Genomic DNA, 20,705 nt, shown 5'->3' with positions numbered 1-20,705 from the left:
CTTTTGAGATTGATGCCATGTTCCTAACCTCCCTCCACTCCAGGTCCTGCACCCTAAAGCTACAGTCTGGGTTCCCATGCCCCTGCAGAGTTAGTTTAAACCCCCTCCAAGAGCACTAGCAAACCTCCCCCCAAGGATACTGGTGCCGTTCAGGTTCAGGTGTAGACCATCCTGTTTATAGAGGTCCCACCTTCCCCAGAAAGAACCCCAGTTATCCAGATACCGGAATCCCTCCCTCCTGCACCATCCCTGTAGCCACGCATTTAACTGTTCTCTCTCCCTATTCCTCGACTCTCTATCACATGGCACCGGTAACAAACCAGAGACAATAACTCTGTTTGTTCTGAGCTTCCAACCTAGCTCCCTGAAAGCCTGCCTAACATCCTCAGCCCTCCTCCTACCTATGTCGTTGGTGCCAATGTGGACCACGACTTCGGGCTGCTCCCCCTGCCCCTTAAGGACCCGGAAAACACGATCAGAGACGTCACGTACCCTTGCACCTGGGAGGCAACATACCAAACACGAGTCTCTCTCGCCCCCACAGAACCACCTATCTGTGCCCCGAACTATCGAGTCCCAAATAACTATTGCTCTGCTCTTCTCCACCCTTCCCTTCTGAGCAATGGGGACAGGCTCCGTGCCAGAGGCCTGAACCCGATTACAGGCACCCTCCTTCGAGATTGATGCCATGTTCCTAACCTCCCTACACTCCAGGTCCTGCACCCTAAAGCTACAAAGTCATTCTATCCATTTGTAACAGATGTTTTTTAAAATGTATTTACCTCAATGTAGATATACTTGTTGTTTAATCAAATGGCCTCATGAAATGTCAACAATTGATTCAATTTTAAATCAATTTCCCTTCAAATACTATGATCTACCACCGAGTAGACAGTTTAGGGTACGAGTGAGAAGGTTCTCTGCCATAAAGTTTTATTTAAGGTAAAGTTGCATTGTTATTTAAATCATTGATGCTATAAATAAAGTAAAACAGTGATAGGTAGACCCCCCTGCCGTGCATTTGCATTACTTAATGTGTCCTTTTACATTGATGATGTTGTCCCCTTCATTATCTGAAATATTTGATCAACAAGCACAATCCTGTCCCATAGGTGGTGCCAGTTAATAAAAAGGTTTGCTGTACTTAAATGCTGTCACATTAGAATGTACATGAAGTGCCCTTTTTTGATCTGGAGCTGTTATTGCTACAAATATCATTGGTTTCGCCTGCAAAATCTGAAATCTTAAAATACATTCCTTAACAAAAAAATCTGCCTGGCTCACAATTAATTTAATTAATCATCTTTGCACTCAAAAGATCTCAGGTCCCAAATCTTGGATCAGTATCATTTTAGCCCACAGTAAGATGCATTAATTAATAATATTTTACCTTTTGATTAGCCATGTCAGTTAATTCCACAAAACCTTTGAGTTTAACATCATAGTCTCTCATTAGCTTCCAATGATCTCCATCAATTCCAACACCAACCTTCTTAATTGCTTCATCTTCTAGCAACCTTTTGAGTCCACTTGGAAATCCTAAAACCAAATTTACGTCATCAATACAGATTCAACTCATTTGGTAAATGATGAGCTACTGCCTAGAATCCACAACACTCTTGGTCCACAAGGTTTTTCAAGGCTTCTGCCAAATCAGTACCTTTCAAGAATAAAATCTTTTTAGAAGATCCATTTTGCAAACAAAGTCAACAAAAGAAATGAGCGAGAATTATTACTACTGATGCCAGCAGTATCCCTATTACCAAGAATGAGAACGCAAAATCAATGTATTGCTTTTACCCATCTCCAAAAAGAAAGATACAATGTATTGCACTAAGGCAAGGTCATCTGCAGGTGGCAGCACTACTGATGTTGAAGAGGAGTGAAACCCTGCACCCTCCCAATGAGATCTAACAAATTATTTTCCCCACCTAGCCATAAGATGCACATTATTTTGTTACCATGTTTAAACGTGGAAGGAAGAGAGTGACACATTAGTTAAATTAGAAAAAACAAAAAGGTGAGAACACCTTGAGTTGGACAGTAGCTATGGACAGAGAAACAGTTAGCGTATCAAATAAATGACTTTTCATCAGAACTAGGAAAGAAAAAAAATATGGTATAGTGTTACTTTTATGATGTACGAAAGAGCTTCCAGCACCCGCCCACTGCCTTCATGACAGGGAGGGGGAGAAATGAAGGAATAAAAATACTATCATATGCTGACCTGACATGGAAGAGATATGGAACAGGTAGCACTTTTTCTCAGAAGCACACAGCTGAATAAGTGCAACTTTTCCAACTTTTCCTTTTATATATGTCGGAGGCCACTCTATGTCAAATCCGATTGCTGATTGCTTCGTAATAAAAGACCTAAAATAAAGAAATGTGCAATTAACTTTAAAAAAGATAACATTTATAATCCGTAAATATTAAACATCTAAAATTAAAATCTAGAAAATGAGAAACTCATTCATAGGACCTAGCCTTTGAAAATATAAAGTATTAGAAGGTATAACCAACATTCATATATAGGTAATTCCATTTTTATTATCTGTTCTTATTCCATCTTATTATCGTAAACCTTGAGCACATTTGCCCTGCTTAATGTCTGCTTTAGTCATCTACCCCTCCATCCCCTATGTTTACTTAAACCCTCTCCCACATCTAATTAACCTTCCTCATATACCCATTCTGATGTCTTTTAAATGCTGTAATTGTACCAGCCTCCACCACTTCCGCTGGTAGGTCATTCCATACACACATTAACCTCTACAACATTTAAAAGGTATATGGATGGGTGTATGAATTGGAAGGATTGAGAGAGATACGGGCCAAGTGCTGGCAAATGGGACTAGATTAATTTAGGATATCTGGTCAGCATGAACGAGTTGGACTGAAGGGTCTGTTTCCATGCTGTACATTTCTATGACACGATTCCTTGCAAGTCACTCAAAGGTGAGGTAAATCTGTACAGTTCAGAATAATGTTAATTAGATGTGGGAGGGTTTGACATTCACATATAGGTATTCCCAATTCTGACAGTGCATGAAGTTACGATTATTAACATCCAAGGCTTTTTCTCTTTGGTAAAAGAAATACACTTTTTGGTGAAGGGAAAAAGAATGAAGGAGCATGGTGCACAATTATTTCTCTCACACACTGATTATTTGCCCCTCTTCTGGTCACACTCACATAGCTCACAACTGAAGGGACCAAAAAAACACGATCTCAGACCTGCACCAGTGTGACATTAGCAAATACCTAAACCAACAATGACAGCAGCCACATGATGGCTGCACCCATGGCCTTCTTTTAATTCCACTGAGGAGAGGTCACATTTTGATTGATATCACTAGCTAATGAGTGAGTAGCTCCTGGTTCGCCAAACTTAAGAAACAACAACTAGGAGATGATGTAAATACCAATTGTTGTGTTTCATTCAAGCTAGTACACAAGAAACATAGAACCATTTAGCTTACACGTGACAAAGTATAGCTTTCTTTCAGAAATCTTACCTTAAATCTTCTGATAGGAAAGAACAGTCATTTGCTTCATAACTGCATACAATGGAACCAGGAAACTCCAAGAAGGGAAGTTTGTCCTCTAGAGCATTTTTCTTGGTAGAAGAAACCTGGAATACAAGAAAAGATTCTTTTTTTCCCCCTGTTTTTAAATAGAAGCCTACTCGTCATGCCCTCCAACAAAACCATTCCTAGTAGTGTAGAGATATCTTCTCTCTCAGAGTAAGCCTGTACTATGGTTCCCTACAGAGCTGCTGTAACTGGGTCTTAAATTGCCAAGAGGAGAGACTCAGTTGTTTTCACACCACAAGTTCAGTTAATTCATGCAAATTTTCTTCTTTCAAAACAACATATAAAGAGCAGTTTAAAAAACGCCTGGGGCAAAAGGTGGCTGCTTCTTCATGGTTGTGAAGCAATTTTGCCCCGTATAGACTCCAAATATCACAGCGAAGTAGCTAGAGAAGTAGCTGAAATGGTGGGCAGTTGCAGATAAAGTTGAGTTTCAGTTGCACTAAATTTTTGCCCTCGAGAGGCTGAACAGGCTGGGGCTGCTTTCCCTGGAGAGTCAGAAGCGGAGGGAGAACCTTTTAGAAGTTTATAAAATCATGAGGGGTATGGATAGGGTAAACAGACAAGATCTTTTCTCTGGGGTGGGAGAGTCCAGAACTAGAGGGCATAGGTTTAGGGTGAGAGGGGAAAAACTGCCAGAGGAAGTGGGTGGGGGGGGGTGGGGGGGGGAGGAAGAGAGCTGGTACAATTACAACATTTAAAAGGCATCTGGATGGGTTTATGAATTAGAAGGATATGGGCCAACTGCTGGCAAATAGGATATCTGGTTAGCATAGACAAGTTGGACCGAAGGGTCTGTTTCCATGCTGTACATTTCTATGTCACTATTCCTTGCAAATCACTCAATGGTGAGATAAATCTGTACAGTTCAGAGGAATATTAATTAGATGTGGGAAAGGGTTTAAATGAATATAGCACGGGATGGAGCAGTCGATGACTAAAGCAGACATGAGCAGGGAAAATGTGCTCTAGGTTTACAGCAATAAGATGATGGAATAGGAACAGATTGCCAGCCCATGTAAAAATGATCAATGATTTCAAAAGGAAATTGTGTTGACATTATTGTATAAACCTGCGTGGCTATGGGAATAGTGCTGGGAAAACAAAACTGTCTGGTAATTCTGCAGGGAGCCAACATGGATTCAATGGGTTGAGTGGTCTCCTTTTGTACCATAATCCAACAAGTCATTAATGTTTGCCTAAAACAAATTCAAAATAACTAAGTCTTTTCTTTCAAAAAGAACACAGTCATGCAAGACAGGGAAGAAAAATCAATTACTCCCGTATACCTTTTGCTGACTTTCAGCTTCTTTTATTTCTTCTGACTCCATCCATTCTGGTAGTTTACGCTGCTGATCAGTCATCTTCTCACCATTTACATGCATCCTTTGGAAAACTTTCTGCTGAGGCACAAAAAAAAAAGTTTTCTATGCATAATACTCTGATAAAACAGCAGATCTTAAAAGTAAATCCTAGGGAAAGAATCTGGCAAACACATGCAAGTTAACAATCTCATATTGTGATCAGTTTCTACTCTCCATTGAGCACAAGAGAATGGATGTCAGATTTCAAGAATATAAAACTTCAAGTGCTTGTTTTGTCATATCATAATGGAGCTGCCATTTCAAATTTGACCGTATATTTTCCAGTATCTCAAACTGATTGCTTAACAATGTCCCAGAAGCAAGTGAATAATCATTTGTACTTATTCCAAACTTCAACAGCTGGTTATTTACAACAGTGACCAGTTTTCAACACCAAGATATTTAAAGTAGGTTACTGGTGCTGTTCATCGTTAAAAACTCACGTGACAATTTGACCATTGAGGGCTTTGGTAGGATTATGGGGGTGTGCCAGTGACTGACAAGGTCAATCTTCCCCCAACAGTCTCCGTTGCAAATAGGACCACAAATGATTCAATTTTAAGCAAGTTGACACCTCAGGATTTTCTCTTACATTATCCAATCCAGCGCAAGCTTTTTCCAGGGACCAAAGTCCATATCAAAACACCTAAGTGATGTCTTTAGTGTGTCTTTATAGCACTCCAGGCCCAAGCCCTCCACAGAAGGTCTGCTTTGAGTGTCAAGCATTCCAGCTTAAATGACTGGCCTAACCCAGATGTGAACACTGCAATATGAAGTGTCTGCTTGGCATGCTAACTCAGTTGAGTACCTCAGTGTTTTGTATTTTCTCCCGCCACTGATCTTCAAAAGCTTCCAAAAACTCACATGAATGAGGTTGAACTTCATGACGCAGATACACAGTCCAAGTATCGCATGCATACAGCACAGCAGGCATTATCACTTTGTTTGTTAGGCAGATTCACACCTCCTCATCCCCAGACTAATGCTAAATCTCTGAAGGCTACACCTGCTCTGACAATTCTTGCATATATCCCACCAACATAGAAAGGTCAAGAAACTTTGCAGCCGAGATAACTGAATGGTTGACGAGTTCTGGTCATGGACTGAAATTTTGGGTTCAGGAAAGAGCTTTCCTGAAAAAGGTTATTACAATCAACAGAATGAAAACTGAAGTAATGTCAAGCTAAAGTGTTGCCTGCATTAGAAAACACGTTTGTGTTGCATTGCATGTTCTCAGCAAACAGGAATTTATGAAGTCCATGGAGACAGATCTTTGCCTAAAGTATATTACAAGCAAATAGACTCTAGAAACAATCATGAACCATCACCATGTAACTCCACTAATTAAAACTCTAACCCTTTATAAATACTGCCATACACAAACACAGGCAGGGAAAAAAAATGGGTGCTATGGGTGAGGAAAAGACTGGAAGCAGTTCAGTGGTTGTTCTTGTGATGATTCTTGTGCTGATCAAAACGCTGCTTCTTGGTCTTGATTGTATAGGTGTTTTCAATGGTTTGCAGGAGGAAGAGGGTGACTGATTTAATGTTCAAGATGCCTCAGACTTATTAATTATAAGTTGCAGCTGACAACAACTGAAGGAAAATGAACCGTCTTTCTTCATGCTTCAAATGCTTCTTTTTACTGTAGAGAACAGAGACAGCTTCTGAGTTGGTAGTGATCTGATGGTTCTCATTACGTTCACAGTCCCAAAATGTTCAGCTGCCGGGAAGCCAATCACACAGTTGCTGGCAGGCCGAAGGCCTCAGTCATCGATAACTGGTTGCTAGTCTAGACCAATCAGCTACTTGTTACTCAGTAATTCTCCATTTGTACACTCTTGGCTCCAGCTCACCTGCAAACTACACGTCAACTACTAAACTAAAGCAAAGAACTGTGGATGCTGGAAATCCGAAACAAATAGAGAAATTGCTCAAGAAACTCAGCAGGTCTATGAAAGCAGAGTTAACATTTCAAAGTCCAGTGACCCTTCTTCAGGACAATTCTGAAAAAGGATCACTAGATGTATAAAGTCATTTTTTTCTCTCCACAGATGCTGCCAACCATGCTGAGTGTGTCCAACTATTTCTGTTTTTGTTGCATGTCAATTGCTTCTTGAACAAGCAAGTGTATAAACAGCATTAACAATTAACATCAAATTACTTGCTTTCAAAAAGTGCTGTAATCCCTCAATAATCCTTCATTTTTAAAACAGGTACTTTCCCATTTCAGTCCATAACCATAAATACAAAAACCTTGAAAAAAAAAACGTTATTTGCACCACTGTGATTCACCACTGTGAATTTCAGTGGACAGTCAAATTTCTCAATTACCTGTCACAGGGCCTAACGACTAACATGACGGGACCTTGCTCAGGTCCACAAATATGGTGCAGAGATCAGTGTTCACCTTTGCAAGCAGAAAGGAACTCCCTCATCTTTCAACAGTCAGAGGAATCTTATTCTTCTCTGACAAAATATTCACCATAATTCTTCTGACCCACCTCGCATAACATCTCAACCAGGATCTGCTGCCAGACCATTAGAGCAATATCATAAAAGGTTGAGGAACCACTGAAATGGTGTCAGCATTTAGAAAGCTCCAATAAAAAAAAAACAGAATATGAATCTCCATAGCATGCTAGCTGGGAATACGAACATGGGTAGGTAAAAACCCAGTACCGCACATACATTTACTAAACAATAGGAATACAGCAATTGCTTGACAAAAAACAAAATGCAGGCTATCCAACTTGCCTTCCACTACCCTCGTAATCACATTATAAGACAATAGGGAAGCTGTCACGCAATCCTAACAGTCCCAGACATGAGACAAGGAAAACCATGTCATGGTCAGCTTTGACAGCCACAGGTCTAAGGTCTCCTTTTCCTCCCAAATGTACTACGTCCACTCCATGCCATATCTCCAATCACACAAATACCCTGAAATACATCTCAACGTCCTAATTTGTGTGAGAAACCAAGTTTTCATTTAATGAATTCATGCTAATGCACGTGGAAAGCTTGGGGCAACTGCTGCCTAGATGCAGCGGGGAAAGACCACTGTCTGAGGTATTCCTGCTGAAGGTAAATGTGGGTCCATCCAGTTATCAGACCCTTCTAGTATCCCGATTATATGTAAATGATAGTCTTGTATGTGTAAGACAGGTCTTTGGTTTGCTTGTTGGATAAGAGTCAAACTCCAATGCTTGCTCCTTCCTATGTTAGCGACTGTGTGCATCAATATAAAGATTTTTTTAATTAACAAAAGTTTTGAAATAAAAAAAAATAGGTCGCGGCTTCAGGGCTAGGGCCGGTTTTAAGAGGGGGAACAATTTCACTAAAAGCTCTTGGCCCACAGGATGATGTCTAATATTTCCACCATCTCCCTAGAGATCCATAAATAATTGCACAGTGTATATCTTGTACTCATCAGAACAAGTGAAGGGTTTGTGGCAACTAAGAACTTCTGTTGCAGAAAATCAGCTCCAGAAGCTGCAGCTGACTGTGCCTTTGGCTTCAAAGCATTTCATAAATTAGAATGGCTCCTTTTTGTCAATAACTTTTCATTTCCCTACATTTAATTGATCAGCTGAACTACACTCTACGCAGTGATTATAGTCATGCTGTCCAAATCACACAGTGATCAAAACGTAGGCTGTGGTATGGGTTTTCAAGAACAGTTGATGGAAAAGCATTAACTCTGAACTAAATTTCAATAAAATTACATGTTTTTTCCACAAAACCTTCAGGGAATTTAGGTTCTATCACTTGTCAGGAAATGCTGCAAATGCTACAATCCCCATGATTGTCATTATGCAAGTTCCTAAAAATTGTATATAAAGAACTGGCTCAGACTTTCAAAAAATGCTGCACTGCGTATTTATATAATTAAGAAAGTGGCAATTAAAGTCTTTGCTAGATAGCAAGCCCATGCCAGATAGTAAAGTGCAGAATCAAGGCTGATATTTTGGTTGAGCGCTTTTAAAGGTGCCATTTTCAGATCGGACAGTAACCAAACCTCAACAAGTCAACTTTAAAGATTTAAAGAGCAGGGGAATTTTCATGTCCTGGTCAACAGTTGTGCTAAAGAGCAACTAGCATTCACCTAAGGATAAAAGACAAGAAACCAGTATAACATGTCTGAGAAATGGCACTCCCAACAGTATTGCAAGGAAATGACAGCCAGACTAATGTGCTGAATGAAGCCTCAGAAGTGAGATTTGAAGCTACAACCTTCTGATGAGACAAGAGCATTGCCATTGATCTGAAAGACAACAGATTTGCTGATCATACTACTCTACTCCTGGAACACTAGTTGTTGTTGTTGTGTCCAGGAGACTTGACCAACAGTCTGCAGAAACAGTTTACAGTGACCAATTTTACTACTGCCTGCAGGAGCCAGAAGAATAAAAAAGGCTTGCATTTATTATACTGCATTTTACTCCTTCTGGAAACCCTAAAATGCTTTACAGCCAAACCATGTTGTTCAAAGTAAGGTGACAGTATAGGAATCAGCAGTCAATTTGTACACAGCAAAGTCCTACACGTAACAAGCATATAATTATAAATTAATTTGAATTAGTGACTTTAGCAGGGCAATAAAATTTAATTAGGCCACATTCATCTGAAAGGATATGTGAGACCTGAAATAAACATCTTTTCAGAATGGCAGCATCCCATCAGTACTGGATTATGTGTAGGATTTGATTCCATGATTGTGTGACAACAGTACAACCCAACTGGTTGTCTGTGTATGATGACCTGGAGATTTTAGAAACAGGAGTAGCACATTCAGCCCATCCACCTTGTTCTATCATCCAATAGGCTCAGGATTGATCACAGGTCTTCATGGCACCTTCTTGCCTGTACCATGATTCAGGCTTGAATACAAGTAAAACCAAAAGAACTGTGGATGCTGTAAATCAGAGACAGAAATAAATTGCTGGAAAAGCTCAACAGGTTTGGCAGCATCTGTGGAGAGAAATCAGAGTTAACGTTTCAGGTTGAGTGACCTTTCTCTGTACCATCAGTTCTGAGGAAGGGTCAGTTAAACCAAAATGGCAACCTTCAATAGAAGTAATTGTTCTACTTCAGCTACTCTTTGTTGCGGAGAATGCTGACCTACCAGGAGAAAAAAAAAATTTCATCTCTTAAATGGGAGACCCCCTAACTTTTCAATATAAGATGAAATGAGCACTCGATTTGCCACAGCATACAAGGTTGCAGGCATAAAATAAAGTTAGAATAGATAGCTACTTAATGATCAGAGTGAACACGATGGGCCAAAGTGCCTTCATCCAGGGTGTAAAAACTACAACTCTCTCATTTCATTCCAGAAATCAGCTGAGTGAAACTCCTCCGAGGCACTTATAACATAGCCAGTTCTGTTATAGCACAGTAGTTCTGTTCTCATGCAACCCCATGTTGTAAGAAAGTTATTAATAGCAGTACCATTTAAATTAATGAGGCCAGAACCACATTATAACCAATACACACTTTAAAAGTTCATGCGTTAGAAACAGCGTCCCCAATTCATCAATCATGTTATAGCAAATTTGCATTAATGAAACACATCATTGCATAACAACCTGCAAGTACATCTCTCAAACTGAAGCGTACACTGCCTTCGAAGTGTGGTCTCACCAATGCACAGTACAGTTGTCACAAGATATTCCTATTTTTACCCTCCAATGCAATAAACTTCAAACGCGCAGATAAACCTGCAACAGTAGTAGATTCGCCAACTTTAAGGGCATTTAAATGTTCATTGGATAGACATATGGATGAAAATGAAATAGTATAGGATAGATGGGCTTCAGATGGTTCCACAAGTCAGCGCAACATCAAAGACCAAAGGGCCTGTACTGCGCTGTAATGTTCTATATAAAACAATGCAGGTGTTGCCCTGCAGAAAGAGTCAAACAGAAAGTTAAAAATCACACAGCACCAGGTTATAGTCCAACAGGTTTAATTGGAAGCACTAGGGTTCAGAGCACTGCTCCTTCATCAGGTGGTTGCAGAGTACACAACTGTAAGACACAGAATTTATAGCAAAAGTTTACAGTGTGATATAATTGAACTTATACTTTGAAAAATACCTTGATTGTTTGTTAAGTCTCTCGTCTGTTAGAATGACCATGTTGGTTTCATATGTAAATCACAAAACTCAGTGCTTCCAATTAAAACTGTTGCACTATAACCTGGAGTTTTGTGATTTTTAACTTTGTCCACCCCAGTCCAACACCGGCCCCTCCACATCATGAAGACCATCAAACAGAAAGTGAAGTTAACTCTGCGCCTGAGGCCAGCAGGAAAGAAGTTAGCACACAATCCACTCTACACACTAAAACAGCACGACAACAGTTTACCGGCTCAAAGAGGAGCAGCTAGCCCAGACCCTGAAGGGTGTTTACTCTCTCCCTCAGGGCCCCAGGACACAGAGTCTGCAATCACTCGCTCAGCCGCCATCTTCGCGCGCTCCACGTGACCAGAGCCTGGATCGACCACCCATCACTCGATTGGTGAGGATTCGCCCCCTCTAGAAATACGAAGGATGACAACAAATATTGTGAGCGGCATCGCCGGCACCATCTGCCTTGCGACCATCTGCAGTAACGGGTAGAAAAAGCAGTGTGTTTGTTTTTCTGGAAAAAAGGTACCCCGGTACTTCGATCGAGCACTCGGCGTACGATTAATTGTGTCTACATTTTACACGCTGACTGAAGTCCCCGCCTACACCACGCCCCGCCCTTCACGGCCAGGCCCCGCTCCAGTGCCATCTAGTCCCGCCCATTCACGCTCAGTCACTGTCCACTGTGCCATCAGTCCCCGCCCCTTAACTTCAGTCCCCGCCTCTTAACTTCAGTCCCCGCCCCTGCACTATCAGTCTCCTCTCAGGTACCGTCCGTCACGCTATACGTCCAGCCCTACATTCCCCGCCCCCTCCGTTCCTCGAGAGCCCGTACATCCAGCCAAAGCCCCGCCCCCGAACCGCGGGTTCAGACCCCGCCCCTTTCCCCTCTCCGGGTGGGGGGCAGCGGGTCGTCATGGTGATGTGGGCGTGCCCTCGCTATCTCCCCGCCCACGCCCCGCGCGCAGCCGCAGGAGTCTGCACACTCGGGTCTCGCGAGCGTTGGCCGTTGGACAGCGGTTGGTTTCAGGCGGGCCGGGGGGGCCGTCTCTCATGGCGACGACCAGCGATCGGGAACGGGCCAGCGGGGAAACGGACGCCGATCTTCACCTTTTAACGGCGGTATCCGCCGTCGCCGTACCTCCCGAGGAAGCGGTAGTGGAGGAGGAAGAGGAGGAGGAAGGGGATGTTGAGGCGTCCCGACCGCCCAAGGCGAGGGATCCGAGCCCGGCCGCCGGCCCGCCGCCGCCTCTACTCGAGACCCAGGAGCTGGCCTCCAAGCGGGTGGACATCCAGAACAAGCGCTTCTACCTGGACGTGAAGCAGAACGCCAAGGGCCGCTTCCTGAAGATCGCCGAGGTGGTGGGCTCGGCAGGCCGCAAGAGCCGCCTCACCGTCTCCATGCCTGTGGCGGCCGAGATGCGCGACTACCTGGGGGACTTCATCGAGCACTACGCCCAGCTCGGGCTGGCCGGCGGCGGCGGGGGAGGAGGAGGCCTGAGGCGACGGCGGAGGCAACAGGAGGAGGACGAGGAGGCGGCGGTGGTGCAGCAGCAGCAGCAGCATGTGGCGCCGGCCCAGCCCGAGGCCCAGGCCCAGCCTCAGCGGGTGCTGAAGAGCGAGTCCCTGGTGCGGGAGAACCGCAACGAGGAGGCGGCGGTGGTGCAGCAGCAGCAGCAGCATGTGGCGCCGGCCCAGCCCGAGGCCCAGGCCCAGCCTCAGCCTCAGCGGGTGCTGAAGAGCGAGTCCCTGGTGCGGGAGAACCGCAAGTACTACCTGGACCTGAAGGAGAATCAGCGGGGCCGCTTCCTGCGCATCCGCCAGACCGTGAGCCGAGGCTCCCCCGGCTGGGGCTACTCCGCCCAAGGCCAGAGCCAGGCCCAAGGCCAGACCATCGCCCTCCCCGCCCAGGGCCTCATCGAGTTCCGGGACGCCTTGGCCCGGCTGATCGAGGATTATGGAACTGCCCCGACATCGGCGGCGGCAGGGGTTGGAGGGGGAGGCCTGACAGACGAGGCCGGCGCTCCGGGGCCGCTGGAGCTGCCCGAGGGCATCTCGGTGCCGGTCGACAACAAACGCTTCTTCTTCGACCCGGGCTCTAACCGGTACGGCGTGTTCCTGCGGCTGAGCGAGGTGAAGCCCTCGTACCGCCACTCCATCACCGTGCCGTACAAAGCCTGGGCCCGCTTCGGCGACAACTTTCTCCGGTACGCCGAGGAGATGAGGGCGATCCAAGAGAGGCGTAGGGACAGGCGGGCCGAGCTGAGCCGGGAGGTCGCCGCTGCTGCCGCCGCAGACGGTGTCCAAGAAGAAGAGGAGGAAGATTGACATCGCTTTCTCACCTTCCGAGACAGAAGGTGCTGGAAAGAGCTCAGCAGGTCTGGCAGCATCTGTGCATCGAGAAGCGGCGTTACCGCTTCGATCCAGTTTGTCTCTTGGAACTCTGTTCCTGTGATAACATCACCCTCGTCCTATCGCCACACATCCTAATGCTTTATCTCTCCATGTTACCAGTACCAATATTTAGGGTTTTAACACAATGCAATATCACCCCCCCCCCCCCCCGATTCAGTCATCTCCCATTCCCTCCCCCCAGCCCCCCACTTAATCCCCTGTGTTCCCCCGCAATTCTCAGTCGGCATCTTGCAGCATTCCACTCTGAGACGAAGAGTCAGGTGTTTTATGACCAGTAGTGACATGATTAGCCGAAATGCCGCCTTTGCTGTGAAACTCTCAGTTGGCACATGTAGCCCCACCTCATCTCCCAAATTCTCAATCAACGTCTCGCAGCCTTCCAGTCTTTTGGTCAATGTCTTAAAGACTCCAACTCCAATTCTCAGCTTGCATATTCCCTAGCAGGTTCATTTTCCACTGCTCCCCAATCATTTCTCAAAGCAGAAGTAGATGTGGCGTTTGCTATGCCGTGCAACAACTGTCTCCACTCGAATTTCTCTCTCACTTGCCCTATTCCTTCGTGCCCTTAGAAATATAACATCTGTCTCAGCCTTAAATATGTTCAATGTAGCTTGGGTAGAAAATTCCAAAGATTCACAACTTTCTGCGTGAGAATAGTTCTGAATTACTGGCTCCTTGTCATGAAACTGTTCTCTACCTCCCCCCCCCCATGATCTAGATTTTGCAGCAGGATATCATGTCAATGTCTACCCTGCAAGTCACTATCTTGCATGTTTCAGTCATTTAAAGTCAGAGACTATAGATTCATTTAGTCAACCCAACCCATTCTATGGACAGAGATGATATACCTTCTTTGTCTGACATCCAATTCAAATATTTTTCCAGATCATCTTCCCCTTCACCACAATTTATCATTTTATCCCCTAGATCATTGCTGTCTCCCCTCTCCGTCTTGCCTCCTTTTGCTAATCATCTACCTCACTACCCAGGTCGTTATCTCATTTTCCCCACCTCATGGATAATTTTCTCTCATTCTCCCCAAATTGTTGTTTTGTCATCTTGTTGTCTTCATAATGGAGCAGCACCATTATCCCATCTCCCAACGTCGCCATTATCTTCCTGTCTCCCCAAATTATTATTGTCTTGCCACACTGCCTTCTGCATACCACCTTCACCCACAAGCCATGCCAAATGCTTGCATGTGCAATGCAGAAAAATTATCTGGCCTCCATTTCATTCCATCGGATCATTCCTTGGAAAAACAAATTGGTGTTTGGATTTGTGCTTGTTTCGGCTTAAAATGAGCTGGAGCTTGCTGTACTTAATATTACATTTTAAAACAAAACTCTCCAAACAAGATTTCAGAATTTTTAAAAATTATACAAACAAGAAGCACTTTTAATATAAATGTAGTTGCTTTATCTTTTTGAGTGCAAACAGAAGTAGACTAGAATCTCAAAACTGTCTATGGAAAAAAGATGTGTACACCTATTCTCAATGAACAGCCACAGCTGCTGTGAGTAAAGTTGTAGCAACTTAATTCATTTGAATAACACTAATGAGCTGCACACCCATTCTATCTTTGAAAAAAATCCACCTTTTTAAAAAGCTTTTAAACTATTGAAGCCTTTGTAATTGCCATTTGTGGCAATTTAAAATTCAAGTCTTCTAAAAATTCGAATCAGCACAAAGTGTGGTATACATTTGCATGTACTATATATGAAATATTTAGTTCACCAAAAATTGATCAGTACTTTCTAGACTATTACATACTGAATCTATTACATACTGAATCTACAATGTGTACCATATTCAGAAAACATCTATTCTCATCCCCATTGGAAAAAAATGGGGTTCAAAGGTAGGCAATAACTTGTTAGATAGTTCAGTTTAGCTTGTCTGATGCACTTTATTCCAGTTATAACCAACATGACGAAGTGCATTATAGATATGTTGTTCCATACTTCTATTGAATAACCATGAGAAATAAATCACAGACCAGTGTGCCATAGGATTATCTCCAAACAAGAAAAAACTGTCCAATCTGAATTATAAAAATGTGTAAAATTATTCCTCTTTATTGAACATGGTTTGAGGGGACAGAAAAAAGTAGTTACAGGATCTGATAGAGAAAATAACTGTGACAAATATTTAATAGCCTATAATTTTTTTGCACTTTTGAAGAATCAAAATTGGATGCTGCTCTACTCTCCATGTATTAACTGGGGACAACCATTCTATAAATTTTTTTATGCACAAAAGCAGACCAGTGTAGTGCCTGTTTCTCATCTAAACAAAATGGCAAACTTGCAATCATTTCACTTGGCTGCTAAACATAATACTTAACAGTAAATATCAGCAATTATTATAACATGAATAGCTGTGCTGCAGTTATTTTTATAAAGATGTAGACCATGGGTATGCCTGCAGTACTGGGTTCAAGGCAGTTAATCCTCTGCTTCGTCAGAAAAGTATAGAACTTTTGATAATATTACTGGCATTACTGGGGATTTTTCAGATTTGTGGATGTACCTGTATTATGACTACGGTACTCCCACGCAGGTTATTCTGTAGTATTATGACAGCTTTTTGCACTGACCTAATATCAACAGCACATGATGTAATTTTATAACATCAGTTGAAATTAATTCTGTTTTGTGTATTTGCCAAGCTGCATTACTGTGTACTATAAAACTAAATGCACTGCAAGGCATTAGCAATCGTTTTTATAACATGCAGAAAAGACCTGGAGATATTTGGAAAATAATTACCTCTAACTAGCAGAGCTGACAGATCACCTGTAACGTAGCCTTCATTTTGCTGAAGTCCTCCATCCCTTGCGTTTTAAACCTTGCATGAGACAATCATGAAGCTATCCAAGCACTTCACCATGACTGTTGTAAATGTGTAAATTTATTCACTGACAATCAATGTCATTTTGTTATAACTTAGTTGAACTCTGCCTGTTACATTTTCTCCCTCCTACAAAGTCTGTATTTTGCAGATAATATTACCCTTTAGCTCCTGTTAGAAAGTTGCAAATAAACTGAATTTAGAAAGTTAACATTTATTTATTGATGCAAATTGCAAGGAGGATAAAGGAGGGAAGTGGTCCAAAACGCAGATTCATAAAGCTGTGTAGTCAGTTTACCTCTTGAAAACAAAGTCTTGCTTGTCTCCTAAAAGGACACCTTAGCATGTTTCACTTCTCATCTATTTATTTCAAGCTTGAGATCAGTCTCTTCTGATTTAGTGATATAATGATTTATAATCCACAGTAATGCTGCAGTAAAGCCGTCCTTGAAATTAAAAGGTGCTACTCTTAACCTGTTTGCATCATGGAGAATGTATTGCACATGGGCACTGTGCAAGTGATGCTTCTTTGTGCCTTTAGTCATGTGCAAATTTGTGATACAATCAAAATCAGAGTAGATAAGCTATCTAGATTAAAATGATAAAGTTTTTCAGTGTGCTAGGTTTGTAGAATTACAGCCCCCATGAAATTTCCATACAGCGAAGGTGATTGTGAATGATTGCAGTACAATCATAAATGAGGACTACAAATGTGTATAAATTACCATTTTTACATTGTATGGTATAGAATTTGCTAAAGGTCGTTAGCAATAGATCTTATGAAGGTAAGTCTTTTTACAAATTAGTTATCACTGATCTGACTCCTAATTTAGTTAAGTAAATTAGCTGCAGAATAATGGTCACAATTTTGTGATTGTGATGGTACAACCCAATAATCAGTCTATCCACCTGTACTATCAACTGTATAAAGATATTCTATTTATGACTGTCCAGTAGTACTTAAAATTCTCATTTTAAAGCTCCATCTTATTTTTCTTCCATGACTGTTCATCTTCCTATTTACTAAGATATTGTACAAGTAGGATTCCAAGCATTACCAATCTTTTGAAGCTAAAATCTAGTAACCATTAAAAGCTACAGTGGATACATTTAGTTACTTCGTTTTTTTGCAATTTTTGTTTTACTTGCTGTTCTGTTTCAGCTTTAGGATTGTATATGACTTTAATGACATTCTCAGTTGGTAAATTAGCTACCTTGTGATTGGGGGCGGGGGTGGTGATAGATTTTGTTTCCAAGTATTCTCCTTGTAATGCGTTGGACTAAAACATTGCATGCTATCGATCAGCCTAATTCGTTCAATTGTGTTCAAGAATCTCAGTAGTAACTAAGTCACATAGGAGACTGGAGCACTTTTAGTTCTCTGACCTGGGTCTGAAGGTATCTCAAATGAGTGAAAATGTAAATTCTCACATCTTTAAAGATTCACATTAAATTTACATAATTTTGACTGTGCATTGACCACACAAATTGATAATTTCCCTTTTTGTGGAAGATATAGAAAGGTGTTATTTTGTAACATTTCTACAGTCAATTAAGGCTTACGGATGTAAAAGAAATGTTGAAGCAGAATAAAACATTTGTTCTGCATCAAACCTGTGCAATAGCCGAGATGGGAGGAATTTATGCTGATACTAGGTGACAGAATTGCAAGGATTTATATTTCTGGTCTTCATATAAACACACTTGACTTGCTGACTGACTTCTCTCCCAAAACGTATTACGGGTAGGATCTGGTAATGGTCCAGCACGGTATCACAGGAGCTTTGTAATTCTTCACTCCTTCCAACTAGTTTTGATTGCACAGCATACAACGCTCTGAATATTAATTCTACTTATATAGCATTTATTGCTGTTAGCGCTCTAAATTTTTTGCAATATTATTTTTTAGATTTGATATGTTTTAAAATATAACCATGTTCTTATTGATAGACACTGCTTACATCGCAGATGGTGGCATGTTGATGTTTTGCAGTGTGCATTAAATGGTCATTTAGGTATAATGTCTTGTTTATTGCCAAGTTACTATAGCTGTGAATTTTGAATATAATTGTCTACTGTACTGTCTGCTTGTATCCTTATCCTGTCAATTTTATTTTTAGCACAGATCCACAGTTGAGATGTTTGCATGTTTTGAATCTGAAGTATTAAGCTCAGTACAATAGACAGATGATGAATCATTTGTCAAGAATTCTGTTTGCAACTTTTGCATACGTTGTCTGTGGTGTGTGGTCTACCTACTAATGTATAAAGCGCAATAGGATTTGAAGGCATTCTATAACTTAGAAACAGACTAGTTTTGCTTTGCTTTTTGCACTGGTTTATCTTTGTCTTGCAAATGTTACTCTTTTTGCTCAATTTACTAGATTGTAGCTAATTATTCCAAATTTGGGATGTGTTTCAAGGAATTTTGAGGGCAAAATAAGCTAATCTACATGCATGCTTCTTTGTAATATGTAGACATATTAGATCAAAACTCAAACACCATTTAAGAATGAGAAGGTTGTTCAGTTGTAAGGGTGTGCGTACTATCTTCAAAAAGAAGATATGGAACATAGTGCAAAGATCTAAAGAGTTCAAAAGTTGTTTTTGTATAACCATAGTATATTAACAAGGCCATTAAGGACTCGACTAATTCTGTAAGTGCTCCATCTTTGTTTAGACTATTGAAAATATTTGACAATATCAATAGAATGCAGTTAAAGATGATGTAAACAGTGGTGACCTGAAAGCTGGCTGTCAAAAGATCGAAACTTCAGGTCGATGTTGATAGTATTGCAAGTTGTATGAATATGTATTTCAGCATAGTCAAATTTTATGGAGCATGATGATTCCTGTGCTGAGGTATAATGGTGAAAGCGAGTGTTTTGGATTAAATGCTTCACCTTGCTGGATTTTGTTTTTTGCATCTTTCACTTGGGCCAGACATGTTGCATAGAGTAATTGAGAAAGTGAAAGCAAAACACTGCAGATACTGGGGGATCCAAAATAAAAATGGGAAATGTTGAAGAAACTCAACAGTTCTGGCAGCATCTATGGAGAGAATCAGTTAATGTTTGGAGTTCAATATGGGCTCTTCAGAACTAAGTGTCTCAAAGTGGTGGGTTTAATGCTATTAATGTAGAGGGGAGGAAGAGGAGTAAGTGCAAAAGAAAGTGATAGCTAAGTGGTTAGTACTGCTGCCTCACAGCACCAGGGACCCAGGTTTGATTCCAACTTCAGGCAATTGTCAGTGTGGAATTTGCACGTTCTTCCTATGTCTGCATGGGTTTCCTCGGGTGCTGCAGTTTCCTCCCAGAATCCAGAGATGTGCAGGTGAGGTGAATTGGCCATGCTAAATTGCCCAGGGCCTGTTTCCACATTGTAGGGATTCTATGATGAAGGTAAAGGATTTCCAGAACAAAAGGTAAAGGAAGTGCTGATAGTAAACAAGAGATGCAGGTAAACAGCCTATATCAAGACCAGAAAATAGGTCATCCATACCCAGAGCAAACCATCCAAACAAGACTTCATGGCATGGGTCCTAATCTAAATAGGTTGTGAGTTGTTGAATTCTAATGAGGTTGTTGAATTCAAATACTGAGTCTATTTGAATTCAATTTCCTTATATACACATGTATGCTGTATGACATACACACTACACCTCATTTTGCATAGGTTTTCTCTTAGTAGAGCTGAACTACTTTCTGCTATCACACCTACCATTAACACTTATTCTGCACCTATGTCTCTCCTTCCTACTATTAACACACTCTGCCTTTTGCTGTCTCACCATCTGCTCTACTTACTTCTCTTCCCCTTTGCCAACAGCATAAAACTAAAATTTATTTTAAAAAGGTGTACAGCACAGCATTTTGCAGCCTAATTGCAAGCATTTAAAGAAGAATAATTAATCGTGGATCATTTTAACTCTCACTAATGTGTGGAATGCAAACAAATTATTGCAGATACATGTCTATTTTGACAATTCATGCTACTACAAATGGTGGAAACGTGAAATAGAAACAAAATACTGAAAATATTCAGCAGATCAGACAGCATCTGTTAAAAGAGAAACTGGTTTCAGATTGTGATTTGTTATCTGAACCGTTAAGGGAATTCATCAGTATTTAACCCATTTACCTTAAGTGCAGCTGTCCCAAACATTTGTCTCAATATCCAGTAAATAACTGTTTTAACTTTTAAAAAATGTAGGTTTTGGCTTAATATAACAGGCTTGTTAACTTGAATTTGAGGCTAAAAAATGCTATTTTTTTCATTATAAATTCTCTCTTACAGTTTTTACAATTTTCTAAGATGGCCACCATGGTATATGTGATTAGCTATTTT

The 20,705-nt window shown here is 41.5% G+C and overlaps 2 protein-coding genes across 3 annotated transcripts; one reads left to right on the top strand and one right to left on the bottom strand.

Annotated features, from left to right (window-relative positions):
* Positions 1 to 1,352: 1,352 nt before the first annotated feature.
* LOC122547637 (Werner syndrome ATP-dependent helicase homolog) lies at positions 1,353 to 11,645 on the bottom strand. Of its 2 annotated transcripts, none has more exons than XM_043686241.1 (5): positions 11,329 to 11,645; positions 4,883 to 4,996; positions 3,519 to 3,634; positions 2,228 to 2,373; positions 1,353 to 1,539 (listed from the first exon to the last, which is right to left on the bottom strand). In XM_043686241.1, exons 2-5 carry the CDS (start codon positions 4,976 to 4,978, stop codon positions 1,376 to 1,378), a joined length of 522 nt encoding a protein of 173 aa, XP_043542176.1. In that variant the 5' UTR covers positions 4,979 to 4,996; positions 11,329 to 11,645; the 3' UTR covers positions 1,353 to 1,375. The 2 variants fall into 2 exon arrangements, with proteins under 2 accessions (XP_043542176.1, XP_043542175.1); XM_043686240.1 differs by having other exon boundaries at positions 4,883 to 4,993; positions 11,329 to 11,644.
* Positions 11,646 to 11,991: 346 nt separating this feature from the next.
* On the top strand, positions 11,992 to 17,463 carry LOC122547638 (transcriptional activator protein Pur-beta-like). The gene is made up of 2 exons (XM_043686243.1): positions 11,992 to 12,560; positions 12,759 to 17,463. Exons 1-2 carry the CDS (start codon positions 12,144 to 12,146, stop codon positions 13,416 to 13,418), a joined length of 1,077 nt encoding a protein of 358 aa, XP_043542178.1. The 5' UTR covers positions 11,992 to 12,143; the 3' UTR covers positions 13,419 to 17,463.
* Positions 17,464 to 20,705: the final 3,242 nt, after the last annotated feature.

The sequence above is a fragment of the Chiloscyllium plagiosum genome, unplaced genomic scaffold (genome assembly GCF_004010195.1).
Source record: "Chiloscyllium plagiosum isolate BGI_BamShark_2017 unplaced genomic scaffold, ASM401019v2 scaf_8072, whole genome shotgun sequence".
NCBI lineage: Eukaryota > Metazoa > Chordata > Chondrichthyes > Orectolobiformes > Hemiscylliidae > Chiloscyllium > Chiloscyllium plagiosum.
This window is presented reverse-complemented; position numbering and strand designations above follow the sequence as displayed.

Excerpts from the sequence above, each read along its gene's own strand:
- LOC122547637 (XM_043686241.1), bottom strand. The coding sequence starts at position 4,978 with ATGCATGTAAATGGTGAGAAGATGACTGATCAGCAGCGTAAACTACCA. Across the intron at positions 2,374-3,518 it reads TTCCTATCAGAAGATTTAAG|GTCTTTTATTACGAAGCAAT; the intron begins GTAAGATTTCTG and ends TCTTTATTTTAG. Across the intron at positions 1,540-2,227 it reads CCATATCTCTTCCATGTCAG|GATTTCCAAGTGGACTCAAA; the intron begins GTCAGCATATGA and ends ATTTGGTTTTAG.
- LOC122547638 (XM_043686243.1), top strand. The coding sequence starts at position 12,144 with ATGGCGACGACCAGCGATCGGGAACGGGCCAGCGGGGAAACGGACGCC. Across the intron at positions 12,561-12,758 it reads ACTACGCCCAGCTCGGGCTG|CAGCAGCAGCAGCATGTGGC; the intron begins GCCGGCGGCGGC and ends GCGGTGGTGCAG.